Consider the following 22,712-nt stretch of genomic DNA (forward strand, 5'->3'; position numbering starts at 1 on the left):
TCAAAGTGAATAGCAAACAGTTCAAGAATCCTTGATAACAATTAGCCACATGGCCCATGTAACAAATACTTTGAAAATTATTTTAACTGTTAAAAATTTTATGTAAAAACCTATCTGGAAAATCCCAGGAGCCTGAGATTCAGTGCATGAAATTTTTTGTTGTGCCACTGACCAAATTTCAAGGCAAATGGAGTCCAAATTTCAAGGACAGAATTTCTTCTCCTCCAATACCTGTAGATTTGAAGACCAAGAAAAGTGATCACACCAACTGCATGTAAGCTTTTCAGATTATGCTTTCTAATTGAGGAGAACAGAAGTTTCATAAGATGGACTCTTCTTGGGAGTTTGGACGTTTTCCTGCTCTGAAAGGTTTGCTTATCTGCAGGCTAATAGAGTGGTGAAGTTCTCTGCAATTGATCCCCATGGTAGAGCTCCCCCAGGGTCAGTTTTTGTGAATAGAACCTGCTTCCATACGACGTCTTTGAATGTAGCCTTCTTTCAAGCTTGTACTTTATGCTGTGCATGGTAGGTAGAAACACTCTTTCAGACTCTTCCCCTTGGCATCGCAATACCACCCTCGTCCCTATTTGCAGTTCGTCTGACGAAGGAAGCAACATAGGCGTAAACTGCCTATGCCCATAAGGCGTGGTGCATTCACACTGCCGTTGAAGATAATTCAGACAATTCTGAATGTGAAAATATAGCATATTGTCAAATCTGTGAATTCGAAGGAGTGCTGGCTTATAACATTGTATGTTTTTGTTTATGTCCATCCCAAAATTTAGACGTAAGGGCTTGGTTGGGAACTCAGCCTGGTCTTAATACAAATAATTTTAATTCCCACAACCACCCTGTCCTCTTCAAGTAGGTAAATCCTAAACCCTCAGAAACCGTAAAATCCAAACCCACGGAAACCGATTGCGCGCGTCCTAAATAACCCAGTTTGTGCGACCCGTCGGGTTCTCCAGGGAAAGCTCGCAGGGTGGTGGAGACGCGGAGGTTCGGGGGCCACCCGGACGGGCTGGACTCTGCTGGACGTGCGGGGCCCGCGGGCCAGGTGCGCGGCCGCGCGCGCGCGGGCGCGACCCTAGGCGGCGGGCGAGCTGGCGGCGGGTTCTCCACGCCGGGTTTTCCGCCGCTCCTGTCGCACGGGTCCCCGGCAGCCCCACGGAAACACACGCTCGCGACCGTTCCTCGGAGCGAGCAGCACGGGACCGCGCGGGGTGATGCGGCGGCGAAGCGGCGTGGCGACCAGGGGCCAGGGCGGGCCGTGGCCCCGGGCGATCTAGGCGTGGAGTCGAGGAGGGGCCGGGCGGCGCCGAGGGCCGTGCGGGGCGCGAGGGGGAGTGTTCCCGGAAAGCTGCGGCGATGGAGCCGCGCTGCGCCCGCCACCGGAGGAGTTGAGAAAGAAAACAGGAAACGTGGTGGCCGCGCAGCCGGCCGCGGCTGATTCATTCGCTTTGAGTGAAGGCTCGGCAGGAGGGGCGGGCGCGGGGCCGCGGCTCGGGGCCGGTCGCCGCGCAGATCGCGCCGGGGACCAGACGCTCCCTCCGCTGGGCGGGCTCGTGGGCGCGCGCGCCACCCCGCCTTCGCCATCCTCCGGCACCAGGACTTCTTCAAAGTCGCATCGTGGGGGTTCTGGTCCATGTAAAAGTTGGCTTGGCGCACTTGGCGCGCCCTCCCTGGACGCTGAACGGAGACGCCAAGCTGGAGAGGGCGTGCGTTCCCGAGGCCGGCCGCCCCGCTAGCAGAGCCCCGGCCCCCCTCGCAGTGCCCGGCTCGGCAATATGAAGAAGCAGCCCTCATGTGCGGGCACCGGGCATCCGAGCATGGCGGGGTACGGCAGGATGGCTCCCTTTGAACTCGCCGGCGGCCCCGTGAAGCGCTTGAGAACTGAGTCCCCCTTTCCCTATCTCTTCGCAGAGGAGGCCTACCAGAAACTGGCCAGCGAGACCCTGGAGGAGCTGGACTGGTGTCTGGACCAGCTAGAGACTCTGCAGACCAGGCACTCCGTCAGTGAGATGGCCTCCAATAAGGTAAGCCCCGGCTCGGCTCTCACCGCGTCCCCTGGGCTGCTGATTCCCACGCTGGTGGAGCCGCCAGTCCCCGTGGCCCCGGGAAATACACAGAGGTTTGTCACACACACTGCCTTTTGGCTCCCATGGAAGAAGATTTCTGGTGCTGCCTGTGCCCTCCCTCTTTCATCCATTCACTTTGGAGAAATTAAACATTTTACAAAAGCAACTTTGATATAGTTTTGATTGCAATACCCGCAAGACTCAGCGCTCGCGTGTGTGTGTGTGTGTTTGGAGGGGTACTTCTAGGTGACACTTTGCCCTTGCAGCAGTAACGAAATCCTGTCTACTGGCAATCCATGTTTTAGGGTATTCTTCAGATTCTCAGTGGGAAGTAAGAGTTGCTAGAGGTCAATGCAATACCTTGAATGTCACCACCTACCGCACTCACACTCAGAAGAGTTCAGTGAACTTGGAACCTTAACCCACATTTATCTAAGTGTCAGGGTCAGGGTACCCTGTAAGAACTGAGCCTTTGTAGTTTCGCTTGGCCGTATGTGTCCACAGGGGACGTCAAAGTTAAGGTTATGGTCACTGGCATTGTTACTGTAGATCTTGGAGTTTTCTGAGGTTATTTACAGTGATGATTCAGTGGGGGCATTTTGTGCCATATATGCCAAGGTGCTGGTCTTGGATGGTGGAGTTCAGGGGGCTGAGAAGCAACCTTCCACCTGCCACAGCCTTAAAGCAAGGTACAGTATTGCTCATTTTGGTGTTTTTTTTTTTTTTGAGTTCCTTTTATTTTTTAAAAAAATATTTAGTTATGTAAGGAAATAATTGGGATTATCTATGTTTTTAATGATTGTTTGGCTCAGGGGCTGGGAGGCATGGGCATGTTGGATGCAGATGCCTGAATGATTTAGCCAGTAAGGACTAATAACTTCATGTGGCAATTAATAACAGTTGCCCCTTAAAGAATATTTAAATATTTTGGCCCACCTATTTACAAGGTCAGGAAGGTTATCCCATTTTACTGCTTATCTACATGCACATATTTTTCAAAGAGCTATGCTTTTTTTTTTTTTTTTTCTGGTTGACTATAGTTTTCATCCCACCTGTTTTTCTCTCATGCAGTTTAAAAAGCTATAGCGTATCACCTACTTGATTGTCTTATCTCTTGACAGCGCTTACATAGACAGCAGGATTTTTAACTGAAAAGTTTAGCTTCAGATAAACAAAATAAAAAGGACTCCCCAGTCACTGTCTGTAGGCACTAACTTACCCGTAAGCACACTGACCTACCCATAAGCACACCAATGATCAAATCTGTATCTTTTTTTTTTTTTGTCATTTAAGCCTCATTTCTAAGTTTGATGTGATTCCTCATCAGAATGACAGGTTATTACTCTTACTCTCTGCCTTGGCATCCGGTGCCATTGTTCTCATCTAGCTAATAAATTCTTAGTTCATGGATTCATTTTATAATATATAGGTTGTTCTTTCATAATTTGGTTCGTAATGGCAGTTGACATATGCTAAGGATCTCCAGAGTCCTGAAGGCTGAATGGGACCATTCTGTAATGGGCCTGAGTTCTTATTCTCTTGCCTGGTTAATTCTGTGTAGTGAAAGGAGAAGCCAGAAGACACCAAAAGATGCGCAAGCCTTTGCTTATATTTTCAAGATGATTTGACAGTGCTTTTTCAGCGCAGTGAACCTCAGCAGCTGTAATTACTTTCCCCCAAAATCTATACTCTTAATGATGAGACCTCTGTTTGAATTTAAAACTGAACATAAAATCTAATCATGTACGTGACTTCAGTTGACAAGTAATTAATTTATCTGTACTTTAAAATTAAAAAGTAAAATTTGAGGTCACAATGATTAGTCAAATGATTTTTTTTTCTTTTAAAAGCACCAAGTAAGGCGAGGATTTTTTTCTTTTCTTTTTTTTTTTTTATTGTGAAGTCCCCTCAAGTAGACTTTGAGTTAATTTACAGATTTAATGTAAGAGGTGAGCTTATTTCAAAATGCAGGCATTCTAGCTGTGTGTAAGTCTTGTATTGACATGATCCTTATTTTTAACATTAAAAAAATTAAACTCGGCTGAAGCTGTTGATTAAACTTTTCATGTCTAAGCCATTCATCTTTTTTTTTCCCTTAACTCATTCATTTCTAAATAAGTGCTAAGCTCCTGTGACTTTTTATAGATGAAAACGGATTAGCATAGAAAAAAAAGCTCTTGGTAAAGGTTGTAAAGTTATCCTTCAGCCTGGTAACAAGGGCACGAATAAGTCACATCCACATGAGCTGTAAACTGAGTTGGAGCAGCTGATCTAAAGGTCCCCAGGAGTGATACCAAGTCTAAGTCTGAACTGGAAATGAGACAGCTTGCGTCACACATCCACTAGGTTGTTGAGTATCTCTTGAGTGTGAATGAATAAGTCTGAAACATTGCTTTCGGTTACTAGTCTTATTATCATCCTTTCTTTCTACATGTATTGTCTTTGAAAAGTTATAATATTTTTCTTTGTTTTCTTCTCTTTTTGATGCTTTTAAAAAAGTGCCCTAATTGATTAAAATAACACAATAAAATACTAGTAAGAAATCACGATTTTTAAGTGATTATTTGGAGAAAATATTTACTATGAAAGTGGATTTGGGTGTGAGGAAGGAGGAAATTGATTCGTCAGACTCATTTAACAAATTGGGTTAATGGATTCTTCATATTAAAAAAATCTGAACAGAAGGAATCTAAACTATTAGTGGTTTTTAAGGGATGCTTTAGAAGCAACTAGATGTATTTCCTGATTGGGATTGTAATGTGTGTAATGCTTATCGATAGTATTGAGACAGGAAAATTATGGAGTTCTTGGCCAATGCCAATGTTGGCTGTAATACGTGTAGGATGCTTGTACCAAATAGGGGTGAGATACTCCAGATGGCATTTAATTTGAGTGGTTAAATTGACAGCGTTTACTTTCATAAGCACATTAATCTGCCTGAGATTTGTACAGATTTCCTTCAGTTAAGAGAGGTTTTGGTGATGTCTCAAAGCTTTGGTGGCAGACAGATCTGGAAGTTGAATCACAGTTTTATTCCTTACTAGCTGAGTTACATTAGAGAAATGACAAACTTTTTTAGCTAGTTTCCTTAGCATAAGATGAGCACAATGATACTTGTTTTGAAAGGTCAGAGTTTGAAAGAATATGTATAAAATAGCTAGCTAATAATGTCTGATATGTCTGACATGGCCCTGTTGTTATTAGTATTATTGAACGTTTAGGTTCAACTTGATTCATTGCTTACTTGGCTATTTTTTTTTTTTAAACCATTCAGTTGTAATCTATGCTTGGTATTTTAAGTTTCACGGATTTTTTAATCCAGTTCTTAATTTTTATAATACAGTTCTGTCTATAGCACACATTTCTGTATTACAAAAAAGTGTTTATACTTTCTTTAGCATAATATAGGCATAAACATTTTGAAGTTCTAATTAAAAGCTTAATCTTTTCTCAAATTTCAGCTACAGAATTGGAAACAGAAGAGCTAAATATTTTTCCTGTTTTATTCTAAAAATGAAAATACAGCACTTATTAATTTTTAGAAAATATTAAACATAATTGGGATTGGTAGGTATATTTCCATCCTTTGGAAAAATTTTGCCAGTCTAAAGTAACTTTTAAGACTGTTGTAAAGGCCAAATAGTTTCACAGTATTTTTGGTTACCTTTTTCTCATGGAAAGTAAATTGAGGCTGTGAGGAGGGTAGGCCAGAAATCTAAGCATCAAAGGTTACGGTACAAAACTGTATCCTCTTGTGACCCAACAATGCACATTTCACCAGACCTTCAATATAAGTGTGGCAATATTTGAAGGGGAAAATAAAATCATCTTAATCACCCCCTCACCACCAAATATATCACTATAAAAATGAATTGGTCCTCTTCTCTAAATTTGGGACAGTTCTGAGGCTTGGCGTTACTGGAACCTACTTGCTTGAAGCCCTTATACATCAAGGGGCTTCCCTGGTGGCTCAGTGGTAAAGAATGCACCTGCTAAATGCAGGCGATGTGGATTCCATCCCTGGGTGGGGAACATCCCCTGGAGTAAGAAATGGCAACCCACTCCAGTATTTGTGCCTGGAGAATTCCATAGAGGAGCCTGGGGTCGCAAAGAGTCAGAAAGAGAAACACACACACATCATACATACACAGTGCTTCAAACTGAAAGTCTGTCTTGAAGTTAAGATTCAGGTGTCCTTCTAAAAGACTTAAGGATTGTTGTTGTTGTTGTTTCAGGCATATGTAGGCCAGCTTTGCAAACGTAGATATGACTTCTTTATGGAATTTATTTTGTCTGGTTTTAACAAAGATCTCTATCATGTTTCTGTTGCCTACAAATTAAATTGCTTTTCTGGGATGCTCTTTCCTAGTATTTTTGCTGTCTACTCCCCCTGCTGATTTTTAATAGTCAGTGCATATGTAACATATACTATAGCTTTCTGTGATTGCTGATGTATTTTCTTCTGGCAAAAGTGGCTGGAATGACCACTATAGAATGTTCACAAGAAATGGCTAAATCTTAAGATTTTTCAGCATTACATGAGTATAACATGGCTCAGGAAAGATATAAATACTTAATTTTGTTGAGAAGAAAGCAAAAAGTTGGAAAAGGCATTTTAATTTTGTGAAGAGCAAAGAGCAAATAACAATAATTTTCTTTAAAATATCAAAACTTATTGACTTAGTCATGTAAGAGTTGTTAACAGTTAATCAACATATTTAAAGGAAAACTCTAAATTTTTAGAAAAGAAAATATCATTCATAAATGAAGATACTCAACTTACTGATGCTTTAAGTTTGCTCACTGCTTTTTCATCTACTTTATAAAAGTAGATTTGGCCAAGATTTATGTAGTTTACATATAGAGCCTTAAAGTTAACATGAAGAATTGGAAGTGGTTGTTTCATGATCACTGTTTACAAAAATACTTTATTTGCTTATAAGTAATAATAGAAAGAAGGGAAGCACTTTTTACCAGATATTTTTATGTTTAATTAAATAGAAAAGCCCTTAATTTTAACCCCTTAACTTTAACTTTAAAACAGTAAGGATTACTGTAAATCTTAATTTATCTCTTTTGTCATCAACTTGGCTCCTGTATTGGTATTTAATGGCAGTAAGCTTAATTTCCTTAAAATAATTATCAGAAACTTTTAATTTTGTAACTCAATAAAGTAGTTGTTCCTTGAGAATTGCTTTCAGTCATTAAAATTTTGACTTAATTATAGGATAGTGGTAACTTCTGTCTCAGAGTGTTATGAACTATGTCCTTTTTTTTTTTTTTTAATTTCAAAATGTAAGGCTTGGCCAAAATAAAATAGTACTTTTCCCAATATCTGAATAGTTTGAGCATGTTGAAGAAGGTTGCATGCTCAATTGTGTCCAACTCTTTGCAACCCCATGCCCGCCAGGTTCCTCTGTCCGTGAGATTTCTCAGGGAAGAATTCTGGAGTGGGTTGCCGTTTCCTCCTCCAGGGGATCTTCCTAACCCAGGGATCAAACCCACATCTCTTGTGCCACCTGGGAAGTCCAGATTAAGCACATTTGCCCCTAAATAGCAAGGATAATAATGATTTTACTCAATTTTAAAAGATTCCTGTGATATTGACAGGAATACCTTTCTCTGTGACTATGTGATAATCATAGATTGTAGCTATTCCTAAAGATACACATAATTATGGCAGATATGAAACACTGATAATGATTTCCACTAAATCCATAAAATATTATATAAAATATGATTTCCTCTTTTTCCAGAAAGAGATCAATACTTTAAAACTGCAAATAGCTAGGCTTTATTTTGTGACAGCATAGCTTTCTCTACCGGGTAGTAATATTGTGCCTTACTAGTGGTGATAGTTGAATTGACACTAGTAGTCTGAGATCTTTCTGGGAAGTAGAGAGAGGGGTAGCCTTGCCTGCATTTTGATACTCACATTAGTTTTAAAAGACATTTTAAGTTACTCTAACAAGGAGTGAGATGAGGAGAATGAGCCTTCGTATCTGCTTAAACAACAAACATTTCTGCTTTGTTCATTGTGAAATTAGTTAAATTGGATTACCAACTGCAATGGTGTTAACTTTATTATTCTTTACACTTAAGAAAATACTTCATCTTTAGTGAAGTATTTTTTGTTGTTGTTATTATTAATGTCCTGGACTTTTTGGTCTTGTTTTGCTGTGCTTTATGTGTGATGAGGATGAATGGCATTTACATTTCTCCTGAGATATATACCAATGCTTATGGCAACTTTGTAGAGTAGAAAGGACATAGATGTTTTTTGTCAGGCAGGCTTGGTTTCAGATTCCAGCTCTGCTGCATTCTACCTAGTATTTTGAGCAACATGCCTCGCTTCTCTGAATTTCAATTTCTTCATTTCTAAATGGAGATAATAAAAGGGGAAAATAAAACTGAAAGATTGTTAAGACCATCAGATATATAGAAAATTCAATTTGGTGAATAGTGTATATTGGGTGTTCAATAAATTACATGTAATTTATTCTATCCCTCATCTGTATTGGAAAGGAGAGATTAAGCTATATGTCAAATACTCCTAATATAAGAACATAATATTTCTTAGAAGAAAAATGTGACTTTTGTTCTATAATAGATTTGGAGTTAGTGTTCTCAAACTTCCTGTGTACGTTCATAACTATGTTATGTTATGTATGTATGTTATGTTATATATGTTAAATATTTTTAGTTAAAGCATTTATTTTTAAAAGGTAAGTGTCCACAAGAGTGCCTCATCTTAAGCAAAGAATTACATAAAATCATGGATTTGATGTTCTAGTTATAATTGTTTTTAATGTACATTGAAATTAATTTGTAACAAAATGAGAAAGTTTTTAATCCACACTGCATTACAGACAACAGGCATATTTTTGGTTGTACGAGTCTAAATTGGCAGTAAGAACCATTTGGTTAGAAAGATACGTCTGTTTTAAACAACCTTGGTTTTTCTTCTCTGCCATTAATGAGATCTCCCCACTAGAGGAGAAAATACCAGATTTCAAACAGAATGGTCTCTGGATTTAGAGCACTCTCCCAATCTCTGTCTTTTACTAAATTTAAATGGGACAGTTTACCTTGTATAATTCAGTTTCCTCATCTGTTATATAGTTGCTGTGATGATTCCATGAATTGAAAGATGAGAGTTATCTAGACAAGAGTCAGGAACATAGTGGGTGCTTAGTAATGTTGAGTCCTTTATATCCTTCTGTAAAGGAATATCATCTTTCTTTTCTTCTTTTGTGGGGTAAGGGTTAGAGAAGGTGTGTGTTTGTGATCCTGATACTGATGCTTCCAGTGAGCTTTTGAGAGAGAATGGTGGCCTAATGATGTTGTGAACCACATAGGACTATTGGAATGTTTCATTTGCTCTTCTCTCTGTCAATGACTTTTCAGTGGAGTTTACCTTTTGTTTCTTTGTGTAATTTTATAGTATAGCCCATCAAAATGGCCTGAGGTTTTATCAGAATACCTAAAACTCTCTAAGCTGTTTTCTAGCAGAAATACCTAAGACAGTGGATAATAGTCCAGTGATTTCTTTTTTTTTTTTGTAAATGGATGCACTCTGTCATTCCTCTGAATGAGACTGAAAGTAACCCAGTCACAGAATCTCTTATTTTAATATTTATATTCAGGACATAGCTTTCTAAGGTCTTAGCAACTTAACCATCTAGTGTATGCAGACATTTCCTTGTTCTGTCAGCTGAGAAAGCCTAAAGCAGTGGCACCCCAGGGGCACTGAACACATCTAGCAGCCTCAACTTGGTTTCTAATACCCTTCTCCAACAGAAGGTGGCAGGACTCTGCGGAGAAGTAGCTGATTCTAGAACTGGCGCAGGGAGTCAAGCTGGCGCATGCGTAGTGCCAGAAAATGAGGAGGTACCCGAAGAAGTGTTGCTGGGAGCACGGCAAAGGGACACAAGAGCAAACTGAAAGAGCTCCCAGTTCCCAGCTGGAATGGCTTGATGGAGAAAATAAACTGGGACTATAATCCAGGGTATAAAACAAATATCCATGAGTTCATACTGATACAGTTTATTGAATAAATAATTAAATGAGGGAGAAGAGACAAATCCCCTGTCCAAATAATTTATGTAGCTACTCTGCTCTCAAGGAGAAAAAGCGTAACTCCTCACTGCTTAAGTGTGGGCTGGGCATACTGACCTCCTTCCAAAAAAGCACAATGTGGAAAGAGGGAACAGCACCTCTACTGTAGAAAAGCCTGACAGATACCCACCACCTCAGCCAGTGATCAAAGCTGACAGCAGTTCTGGTAAGTCAAGTTGTAGTTGATGCCCTTGATATGATCTGATGAAAATGGTACTAACATTGGTGTTTCCTACAAAAAACATATAACCCCACTCTAAACACGAGAAGAACATCAGCTAGTTCTTAGTTGAGGGACATTCTACAAAATACGTGACCAGGAACTCCTCAAGACTATGAAGGTCATCAAAAACAAGGAAAATCTGAGAAACTGTCACAGCCAAAAGGAGCCAAAGGAGACACGATGACTAAATGTAATGTGTCCTGGATGGAATCCTGGAACAGAAAGGAATATTCGGTGAAAGCTATGGAAATCTGTGTGCACTTTTGCTAATAATAATGTATCAGTATTGGTTTAGTAATTAGGACAAATGTGCCCCTATAGTAAGATATTAGTAATTGGAGAAACTGGGTGTGGGACATATGGGAACTCTCTGTACTTATCTTCACAGTTTTTCTGTAAAAAAAGAACTTTTCTGAAATAAAAGGGTTATCAAACAAACCATCCTGTAGGGTCTATCTGGAATATTAACCTTTTCTATGAAGTTCTTTCTGTCCTATCTTTCCCCATATCTCCCATCCTGAAAAAAAAAAAAAAAGTGTTAGTCGCTTAGTGTTTCCCACCTCTTTGCAACCCCATGGACTGTATGTAGCCCGTCAGACTCCTCTGGCCATGGGATTCTCTAGGCAAGAATACTGGGGTGGGTTGCCATTCCCTTCTCCAGGGGATCTTCACGACCCAGGGGTTGAGCCTGGGTTTCCTGTATTGCAGGAAGATTCTTTACCATCTGAACCACCAAGTAAACTTATCTCCCATCCTAGCCCCTCCTAATTGGGTATACTGTCTTTTCCCTTTGATCTTCTGTGGGACTTTATTTGTAGTTGTATTAACTGTGTATAATATTTTTTCTTTGTTTTATTCCCATCACATGGTGCATTAGGTTGTTAGTCTTATTCATTTTCCAGCCCCCATTACATGGGACACAAAGCTGTGCTAGACAGATGCTCAGTAAACATTGGGTGAATTGTCTGAATGGTATTGTGGTGGTGATTCTTGAAAACCACCATTAAATGGTTTTGGTTCTCAGTGCTGTAGGAATCATCACTGATCAATCTTAAGGACTAAGTTTATTTTTACCCATCTAAGCCCTAAAGCTTTAGAAGATAAAAATTATTCCTTTATTTGCTTCAGTTTTGTTGTCAGAGTCTTTGCATGGGAGTTACTGAACACTTACTCAGATAATTGAAGAAATTTATTATAATTTTTCTAATTATCACTTGAGTAGAATTAATAGAAATTAATAAAATGTAAAAATGCTGTTTCTGCCTTCCACTTAGTTTTTTGATGGTTTTGGTAGTATTTAGCATGGTCAGTATTTCAAAGCATCATAGTTGGTATTATTCATCTCAGACTCAAGCCTTATGTGTTAGAACTAAAAGAGGCAGAAGTAGGGACTTGCCTGGTGGTCCAGTGTCTAGGACTCTCCTCTCCTGGTGCAAGGGGCTCGGGTTTGATTCCTGGTCAGGGAACTGGGTCCTGCATGCTGCAACTGAGACCCAGCACAGCCAAATAAATCTAAAAAATAAAGAAATAAACAAGGTGAAAGTGATCGTTTGTCTGACTTATCTAATATCAGTTGGAAAACGAGACCCAAGCTCGTCCACGTCTACCTGGGCAGATAGAATTTCTTGACTTCTTATGTAGTTCACTGTCGTTTGCAGTTTTGTATGCCGTCTTTATCTCAGCTTGTTTTCATAAATTGCAGGAGGGAGGTACATTTTTTCTTTTCCTTTGAATGTGTTAGTGGAATACAAGCCATGTTTCTGATAAGCATATGGATTCAGTAACTCTTCAAGTATATAACCAATGAGTTTTCTACCCAGCCACTAGGAGTTCTGTATCGCTTTTAGCCCCAACCTAGTGAGTGTCAATGTATTATTTTGTAGTTGGTCATATAAATTCGTAGCGTATGTGTGGCATTGGTTAATGTAAATGCCATTCTCCACTTTGGATTACAGCCTTAGAGTCTGTACATGATAGTTGATGCCTGTAGGAAAGTGGTTTTTCTGTTATTAAGAGTCCTGATCATTTCCCACATAAAAACCTCAGTCCATCATGCTCATCAGAAATTATAGCATAGTTTATAGCTAGTTTAGTCTCATCTCATTTAAATTGAAAGTTTGTATTAATACTATACAGGTAAAAGCCATACAAGTCATAGTGATGGTCTTAAGCTATTCTCTCTTTTCCGTACCTGTTGTAGCAATAACATTCTTATTATAGGTTTGTTCCCAGTAAAAATGACATATCTGGCTTTGAATATTAGGCTTTCCAGATGGTGCTAGGGGTAAAGAACCTGCCTGCCAATGCAGGAGACGTGAGAGATGTGGGTTCAATCCCTAGGTTGGGAAAATCCCCTGGAGGAGAAAATGGCAACCCACTCCAGTATCCTTGCCTGGAGAATCCCATGCACAGAGAAGCCTGATGAACTACAGTCCATGGGGTCGCAAAGAGGCGGACACAACTGATGTGACTTAGCTTGCACGCACATCTGAATTCTGTCCCTGCTAGCCTGAGAAGAAAGGGTATGCTTGTTGGGTTTTTGCCCGTTGTGGAGTATACTGTGCAGAGTTACCCAGGCAGCTGGGAACCCAGGCTTTTGGGTTCCCGGCAGCCTCTCTCGTCTGCTGCACTGTAATCCCTATGGTGGCAGCCTCTGGCGTTTATTGCTGGCAAGCAGTGTGCTTGCACACATAGGCACCATAATAGGAAACTTCTCAGCCTGTCATAAACAGGCCTGGAGAGTAGCAGGCACAGGCCTGACAGGGATGTGTCCATAGCAACCAGGCAGAGATGAGGCTGATGTTGTGGAGTAAGTCCAGGCTGATGTCTGTCTTCTTCATTTCAAAAAATAACTGGCTGATTTTTAAGGCTGCTTTCCATTGTTGGCATAGCAGTGTTTTGGTCTCTTTGTCTTTGTTTTAGACCGAAATATGAATAAAGACGTCTTAAATAATGCTCTCCAAAATATTTTGAGAGGATATATCAAAGTATTTTCCTTTTGCTAAGTCTAATTCTACCTGATCATTCCAGTCCATACACATTAGGAAGAAAGAACAGCTATTTCATTACAGTGGAAAATTATTTTTTTAAAGAATCATATAAAAATAGAATTATCATGTGTATATTTAAAGAATTATAAGTTATATTGAACTACACAGAATTACAAAGAAAAGAGCATTTCTTAGTAAGGAGACTTTTCATTGTTTTTGCCTTTACATCAAGTTCAAGTTTTAGAAAAAGAGTACATTCTTTGACAAAAAAAGATTCTATTCTATATTTGCTAGGTTTCTTTTTCAAGCTTCAGAAAAATAATGAACTGCAACTTTACCTGTAATGACTTTGTTGCAAGAATTTAGGAATGGGCTTTAATAGTTTTTAATAAAGAGGTAGAAATGCTTTCATGGGCGCTTTAAATATTTATGTGTCATTTCACTATTTGTAAGGAACCCTTGTTTAATAAAAGAGGTTCAAGACTGCAAAGGATGAAAAAAGCTGTAAATTTGTTGAGTATATAAAAATTTAGATAGACTTAAGAGAAAGTCTTGAACTTTTATTTATTTGTTTTTTTAAGATTAGGTATTGGGTAGAAATTTGCCAGCTTGCCCCTTCCCTTTATTTATTTATCTTTTTCAGTTATCACTGGTCCTCTTACACTTTGTTTTGAATATTTAAAATCAGTTTCAATAGTACACTCTGATAAGAGTGAAACTAATTAAAATTATCTTTGATATACATGTTGAATTTCTGCTGTTTTCTTAATCTTATATTCTCACTATGGTTTCTTAGCTCTCTATAAGGCTAAGTGATAGTTGGGCTTCAATAAATGTTTTTTACTAGAGGTATTCTTATTTCTTTAATACACATCAGGAAGGATTAGTGTACTTTCTCCTGGAAGATACTGTTTAGGCTTGCATCTTAATTTTCACATGCTAGCAAGGTAATGCTCAAAATCCTTCAAGCTAGGCTTAAACAGTATGTGAACCAAGAACTTCCAGATGTACAAGCTGGATTTAGAAAAGGCAGAGGAACCAGAGATCAAATTGGCAACGTCCGTTGAATCAGAAAAAGCACGGGAATTCCAGAAAAACATCTACTTGCGTCATTGACTACGCTAAAGCCTTTGACTGTGTGGATCAGAGCAAACTGTGGAAAAGTCTTAAAGAAATGGGAATACCAGACCATCTTATCCGCTTCCTGCGAAACCTGTATGCAGGACAGGAAGCAACAGTTAGAGCCAGACGTGGAACAACAGACTGGTTTAAAACCAAGAAAGGAGTACATCAAGGCTATATACAGTCACCCTGATTATTTAACTTAAATGCAGAGTACCTCATGTGAAACGCTGGGCTGGATGAAGCACAAGCTGGAATCAAGATTGCTGGGAGAAATATCAATAACCTCAGATATGCAGATGACACCACCCTTATGGCAGAAAGTGAAGAGGAACTAAACAGCCTCTTGATGAAGGTAAAAGAGGAAAGTGAAAAAACTGACTTAAAACTTAACATTCAGAAAACTAAAATCATGGCATCCGGTCCCATCACTTCATAGCAAATAGATGGGGAAACAGTGGAAACAGTGACAGATTTTATTGTGTTGGGCTCCAAGGTTACTGAGGACGGTCATTGCAGCCACGAAATTAAGATTCTTGCTCCTTGGAAGAGAAGCTATGACAAACCTAGACAGCATATTAAAAAACAGAAACATCACTTTGCTGACAAGGGTCCATTTAATCAAATCTGTGGGTTTTCCAGTCGTCATGTACAGATGTGACAGTTGGACCATAAAGAAGGCTGAGTGCTGAAGAATTGTTGCTTTTGACCTGTGATGTTGGAGAAGACTCTTGAGAATCCCTTGGACTGCAGGGAGATCAAACCAGTCAATCCTAAAGAAATCAACCCTGAATAGTTATTGTAAGGACTAATGCTGAAGCTGAAGCTCCAATACTTTGGCTACCAGATGCAAAGATCCGACTCATTGGAAAAAATGCTGATGCTGGGAAAGATTGAGGACAGGAAGAGAAGGGGACGACAGGATGAGGTGGTTGGATGGCTTCACTGACTCAACGGACATGAGTTTGAGCAAGCTCAGGGAGATAGTGAAGGACAGGGAAGCCTGGCATGCTGCAGTTCACGGGGTCTCAGAGAGTCAGACATGACTTAGCTACTGATTGACAACAACAATTTAATTTTTCTAGGTGTGTTAAAGAGCAGTAAAATGATAAAGGGTATATAGTCGAAGAGCCAAAAAAGAAGCGTCATTGCATCATCACAGATTGAATATTCAGTTCCTAAAGGAAAGGAATTTGCTCTCTCCAAAGAAGAATTCAATGGAAGAATTACTTCAGCCTTATTTTCAAACATTTTGATATTATCCATTTGCTATGTTTGGTACATATAAATAGTCTTTGATTACACTGATCGGGAAACATCAGAATGTGCCTTATTACCTGATGTAAGATATAATCCTGATGTTGATTTGTCCCTCAAACCTTACATTTCTAACTTAGTCCCAGAAATAGTACCCTATGTGTCAAAACAATTTGTCCTGTTTTTAAAGGTGAAAAACTGATGCTCAGTTAAACTTGTCCGAGATCCGTATGCTACTTAATAGATGTAATGAAAGTTTTCCTAAGAATATAACATCTAGGGAAAAGGCTGGGAGATAGGAAAACAATGTTTGTTCTCAAGCTGCCTTTTCAAAGTATGTACTAATAACTTTGCTTATTTAGTGAGCACTCGATTCCGAAAGAGCAAGAGCCGTTTTAGCAAAATACCATCCTCAGAGGGGAATGCTGTTGTACAGCTGATTCCGTTTTTGTTTTTCTTTATGTCCTGTTGGGACAGGTGTGGAAAGGACCTTCTTAGCTCCTATCCTAAGAAGAGTATGATGGTGGGATGGCTGGCTTTTAGGCTAGGAGTCAGCTCGCAGGCAGGTAGTGAACAGGTCGCAGATGTACACTGAAGGATACTGGGGTCCGTGGATGAGAAGACCAAGTGACTAAAGGGGACCTGCCATTCTGAGTTGGCAGGAGATGTGGGGGATGTAGAATTGGATGGTACGATCGTAGCAAGGAGAGTGGCAGCAGATAGAAAAGGTGTAGAATGAATTCTGGGAAGGTGTGAGCAGGTGGCAGGAGTTTTTTTTTTTTAATAACCTGTGTCTATGGAGTTGCCTTGGAGATTTGTTTTCTTATTGGAGCAAAATGAGAAAGGAAGCTGGGCTCCTGGATAGAGTGAAGATTGGAGGAAAGAAAAGTGGAAAGACATGTTAGACAGTGAGAGGTGGAAGAGGGTGGGTGGTAGGAGTGCTCTGACTGGGCTGACCTAGGAGCAGGGTGTCCTTGGCTTCACGTTCATGCCCCATTCCCACCTCAGAGCTCATATGCTGAAATCTGGTTGGAATAAACCATTGGGACACCCTTGGAGGGAAAAAGAAATCCCAGGGCATGGCCAGCATGCAATGTGAGTGTTTTAAGAGAGGACAGTCAGCTGTGGGGATGGGGGAGGAGGGGAGGGCCGGCTAGAGAGGGGAGATTTATAGACGTAGTGTATTTCGGGAGGCGCAAGTCTCTTTTAGCACCAGTAGCTGGCGTCATCTTCACCTGTCGCCTCCTCGAGTCTTGGCCCAGTAGCAGCATGGATGGGTTGTCACATCCAAGTGTTGGGCCATCCCCGGAGGAGCCTGGGAGTGAGGAGGTGGGGAAGCCAAAGGATAGGCTGGAACAGGGTGAGGAGAGAGTGGGGTTGATGCTCTACTATAGTGATGAATTATTAGATGCCAAGAGAAAAGTGGAGCAGAATAGCTGATGACAAATGAGAACCTTTATGTTGATTCGGCTTTAAATCTCCCACGTTCCAGTGAGCTTAGCAATTCCTCTTCAGGATATGAATGCACTCCACGCTAGAGTGGTGACCTCAGATGCTTAAACTGCTTCTGCTTCTCTGAGCCTCTGCTTTCTCTGTAAATTGGGATTCACAAAAATCTTATCTCACAGGATGGTTATGGGAATTTAAATGCCAACCTATGTCAAGCGCAGAATATGGGGCACCCCCATAATAGGTACTGTGACCTATCTTTAGTTGGAATGGGAACTATTTTTAAACTTAAAAGGTGAACTTTATATGCTGCCATATAGGTAACCCAATGCAGCTGGAGCTGGAATCAATAGGCCGGGGCAGAGGAGCTCAGAGTGTGCCTTTGAAATCTTGATCCCCATCCTGGTGATTTATGGGCCTCACCAGCTTGCTTATGGGATGGCCCACTGCAGTTGTTTACTTTAGTTTTAGCTCGTTACCTAGCATTTGTGGGTAGCATATTTTTATTTATGCTCTCGCTGACCACTTAACCACCATGACTTTGAAATCATATGTATGAAGGCAGCCACAAAAGAAACATTTATTAGTGTGGTGAGGGCCTCACATGGCTCTCCTACCCACTTTGTCTACAGATTGTCTAAGAATTAGACTTTGCTTTTTCCCTCACCCTGGATGACCTCAAAGACCCCTCCAAGTGATTTTTCTGATTGTGTGGAACTACTGAGACTTTGACTATTAATGAAAGTGTCAAATATCAATCAATATCAGGTGACTAGATGTCTCTTCTTGGGGAACCAGAAGAAACACAAACCCAAAATAGAACCCTGTAATCATTGCACAGATTTAAATCTACAGTCAAGCTGAGAGACAGAGGAATGGATGAAATGACCTTGAACGCAGTTCCAGCCCAGATGGGCTAGTTCCAGTCTGAGTCACGGGTCTGACACTAGCTGTCGCCAGAGGGAGAAGAAATTCCCCAGCTGGGTAGTTATAAGAGTTGAAAATGAGTCACTGACTAGGTGATTGATCCCTTTCCATTTTCCACTTGTCGTTAGCCACTTTGCAGAGAAACTTTGGTATGTTTAATCCAAAAAGTTCCTTTTCTTTTTTAATTCCAACAATCCTTAGAGATGAAAGAGACTTGTCAGATCAACCTGCTCACTTCCTTCATTGCAGACAAGTTATAAAGGCACAGGGAAGTTAAAGTGACATGGAACAAGACGATCCAGTCTTACTTTTGGGAAGACTTCTGTCTTGTGGCAAGTAAAAATTCTTTATTGCTAGACAAGACCCTGATTTCAGTCTTTATTGATCTTATCACTTTTGAATGAAATTTTTAGTTTGATGTGTATTCTGTATTTGATCCTTGACTTATCTCTAGGCCAGATATGATTTTCATGGGAGAATAAATCAGTCTTTTATTATTGTTGTTTTGTACCTTTTGACTTCAGGTAACTTCAATCCAGTAAGTAGACTTTCACTAAGGAAATTTTGTATTTGCCTGGTTACTGTAGGCCACCGATCTGCTCCAAAGGCTTTGATAGGTGAAATGAGACTTTTATATATGTGTGTTTGTATTCAAATACATAAGATAGAATACATGCATACGTATATACATACAAAGCATTGGACATACAGATTGAAAATATAGCTAGCCATGTAATAAGCATATTATATGTTAATGAATGATAAGAGTAATTCATGGTGTTCTGGTCCTGTAGAGGAGTTCAGAGTGTGTTCAATACTAAGGACCAGAATGATTGGGAAGCATCCCAGAGAAAGTGCTACTTAGGCTGGATCTTGAACCCGAAAGGGTTCCTCCAGATTGCCAGTGAGAGAAGAGATGACGCTCCAGGGCCGGGATGAGGCAGGGTAGGGTGGTACACTCTTGCACACTTACCTTATTGTTGGTGGGGGTGGGAGTTGAGTGTTTTGGATGAGTGAGCCTTTCTCAAAGAGAAAATCTGATTAGAGGGACAGAGTCAGCTGTGAGAAATGTAGATTGGGGTGCTGCAATGTAAAGTGCCGTAAGTGTCAGAGTAAGATGTTTGCACCTTGCCCTGTAAGCCCTGAGGAGCCCTTGCATTTTATTATCAGGAAGATATTACAAGGAAAATAACAAAATGATTTTAGAAAGAGAAATCTGATGGGGGTATGCAGGATGGATCATATTGAGGAGAAATAGTAAAAGCAAAAAGAATCCATTAGGAAATTAGGCATATAAGTGATGAGGGACTGAAATAGGATGGAAAGGGAAAGAAAGGAATGGTTAGGAGAAAGATTACCGGAAAGGTGACAGGACCTATCGGACTTCAGGGGACCGGCACTGCAGCCAGAGAAAGGGATGAAATTCTCAACCCAAGTAATAACGGAAAGAATACTAGTTGGAAAACCAGGAAGAGAAGGTGATTTGAAGAGAGTAGAGTAAAAGATACAGCAGCTGAATCTTTAGACCTGAAATTGGAGTGAAATTACATATCTCAGTAGAAATGTCCTATAGGCCTTCAGTTGCCAGGACTGGATTTCTGGTGAAAAGACAGGCAGTCTGGGAGCTTGCTGTACAGACTTCATGGTTAAGACCTTAAGGCTCATCTGTAAATGGGAATAATAAAAGTACTCATTGATTGGTATTAGAAGCAAATGAGGTAATAACAGGTAAGTATTCAGCAATATTCCTAGCACATGTGAGTGCTCAGTCACTCACAGACAGTAAATAAATATCAATATAGATCGATAAATATTAGCTATTACTATTGTTTACTACGAATTTTAGGGAAAGACAGTTTTTTGAATTATTAGAACTGTTATTATGGAAGCTATACTAAAGTCACCTGTTTGGTGTGTTTTCGTAATACCCCAAATGTTCTGATTCACATGCTTGCTCTCCTACCTGTTAAGGGAAAGTGACAGCCCAAACTATAATTGCTCAAGTTTAACTGTTGATCACTGTTTGTAAGACCTGGAGTGTTCTTGTTATTTATGTGAATAGTTAAGGAGGTTAACTACTCTTCCGTTTATTGCAACTTCCATAATAAAGTCCCTGAGCCATATTTTTGTCTTCGTTTGCTGTGTCCAGAGTCAAATCAATTTTGATGGCTTTATAAAGAGCTTTAGATGAATGGTATTAGTTCAGTGGATGCAAATGATCACTAGCTCAGTGTTTTAAAACTGTATTCACTCATAGTAGAAGGGACTTCCACAAGAGTGGAAGAAATCCAGAGAGGTGGACCCTTAATGATGGTGAACCGTAGAACTCCTGTCTGGGTAGAAGGTTGGACTTGATATCTTCAAGGGAGGTTTCCGACATGGATGACCCTGCAGAATCCAGGCCCTGTCTTGTGTTTGGTGAGCCCACTGCATCTCTTGTGTGTGATGGACCGCTTGTCTCATAGGGCATTAGACTTGCATTTGGAAGATCAAGAAAAACAAACTTTGTTGTCTGTTTCTAGTTGTAGTAGTTTATTTTGTTTTCCCCTATTATATTTATTCCTATAGGCAAAATATTTTATGTTTTCCCTTCTTAAGGATGTAAATATCGAAAGGTATTTTAGAAAAATAATGGTCAAGGTGGTTAATGCCAAGTTTTATTGATGTGTGAATAAAAATGAGTTAAATTATTTTTTAAGTTACTTTTTCAGGTCTTAGTTCTTTCTTAGAAGGAGCATACAGGTTCATCTTACTTTATCAGCAATTAGAAAAACCTAATTTATTTTTTATATATTTTAGTGCCAGTAATTTAGTCTTAAGCTATAAGAATGCTGCTGCTAAGTTGCTTCAGTCATGTCTGACTCTGTGCGACCCCATAGACAGCAGCCCACCAGGCTCCCCCATCCCTGGGATTCTCCAGGCAAGAACACTGGAGTGGGTTGCCATTTCCTTCTCCAAGAAGAATAATCATACTTAACTTAAAATGTTTAAAGCAATTAAAAATGTTTAAAGCAGTATCTTGAAGAAAAATGATAGCTATAGTATTAGTGACAATTATGTAGCTTTATGCTTATTTTATAGTAAAATACAGTGCACTTAATATATGGTAAGACTTTCCAGCAAAATGGCAACACATGCCTAATTTGAATTCCAGAAAAGAATAGAGAGAATGGGGAAGAGGACATATTCTAGAAGTCCAGTGAATTCCAAGCCGGAAGTGTTTGTAGAAGAAACTCACATCCAGATATTTCCCAGAGAAATCACAGAAACAAATAGATCTCAGCACAGCCAGAGAGAAGGGGCAGATTATCTACAAAGAAATAGCAGTCATTTTGACAGCTAATGTGTGGGAAGGAGCACAAGAGTTCTTCTGATTGGAAGATGTAAATCCATATCTGAAACTCCAGCTATAAGGGCATCTAGGATGTGGACTTTTCCTGTGTCCAGCCTCTGGAAGGCATATAAAAGGAAGGTGGGATTGGGAGTGTGCACACCTGTTTGCCGTCTGTCTCTCACACACTAATAGGTAAGCTCCTTCAGAGCAGACCTGTTTGCTGACTGACTTTTGCTGACTGTTCCTGGAACTGGTAACTAATGCATCAGTTCAGTTCAGTCACTCAGTCATGTCTGACTCTTTGCGACCCCATGAATCACAGCACGCCAGGCCTCCCTGTCCATCACCAACTCCCAGAGTTCACTCAGAGTTCACTCATGTCCATCAAGTTGGTGATGCCATCCAGCCATCTCATCCTCTGTCGTCTCCTTCTCCTCCTGCCCCAAATCCCTCCCAACATTAGGGTCTTTTCCAACGAGCCAACTCTTCGCATGAGGTGGCCAAAGTATTGGAGTTTCAGCTTCAGCATCAGTCCTGCCAATGAACACCCAGGACTGATCTCCTTTAGGATGGACTGGTTGGATCTCGTTGTAGTCCAAGGGACTCTCAAGAGTCTTCTCCAACACCACAGTTCAAAAGCATCAATTCTTCATTGCTCAGCTTTCTTCACAGTCCAACTCTCACATCCATACATGACCACTGGAAAAACCATAGCCTTGACTAGAAGGACCTTTGTTGGCAAAGTAATGTCTCTGCTTTTCAATATACTATCTAGGTTGGTCATAACTTTCCTTCCAAGGAGTAAGCGTCTTTTAATTTCATGGCTGCAATTACCATCTGCAGTGATTTTGGAGCCCAAAAAAATATAGTCTGATACTGTTTCCACTGTTTCCCCATCTATTTCCCATGAAGTGATGGGACCAGATGCCATGATCTTCGTTTTCTGAATGTTGAGCTTTAGGCCAACATTTTCACTCTCCTCTTTCACTTTCATCAAGAGGCTTTTTAGTTCCTCTTCACTTTCTGCCGTAAAGGTGGTGTCATCTGCATATCTGAGGTTATTGATATTTCTCCCGGCAATCTTGATTCCGACTAAAACACCTAAATAAGACATATTATTTTAATAAAAATATTTCCAGCTGTGACGCTAGATTCTGTTTTGGTTTTGTTGTCTTACCTTTCTTAGGCTTTGAAGAGGGAACTTTCATCTGTTA

The 22,712-nt window shown here is 40.2% G+C and overlaps 1 protein-coding gene across 6 annotated transcripts in view; it reads left to right on the forward strand.

The window, feature by feature from the left end:
• The window catches only part of PDE4D (phosphodiesterase 4D), a 1,264,832-nt gene that overhangs the window by 1,205,808 nt on the left and 36,312 nt on the right, over positions 1–22,712 (forward strand). For 5 of the 6 annotated variants that reach the window (XM_018065509.1, XM_018065510.1, XM_005694677.3 and 2 more), the window contains one exon: positions 1,924–2,036. In XM_018065509.1, the coding sequence (XP_017920998.1) occupies positions 1,924–2,036 (113 nt within the window). Of the gene's footprint in view, positions 1–1,421; positions 1,838–1,923; positions 2,037–22,712 lie in introns of those variants that run through there. The other variant, XM_018065511.1, reaches the window with a different exon arrangement.

This window comes from Capra hircus, chromosome 20 (assembly GCF_001704415.2).
Source record: "Capra hircus breed San Clemente chromosome 20, ASM170441v1, whole genome shotgun sequence".
In the NCBI taxonomy this organism is placed as follows: domain Eukaryota; kingdom Metazoa; phylum Chordata; class Mammalia; order Artiodactyla; family Bovidae; genus Capra; species Capra hircus.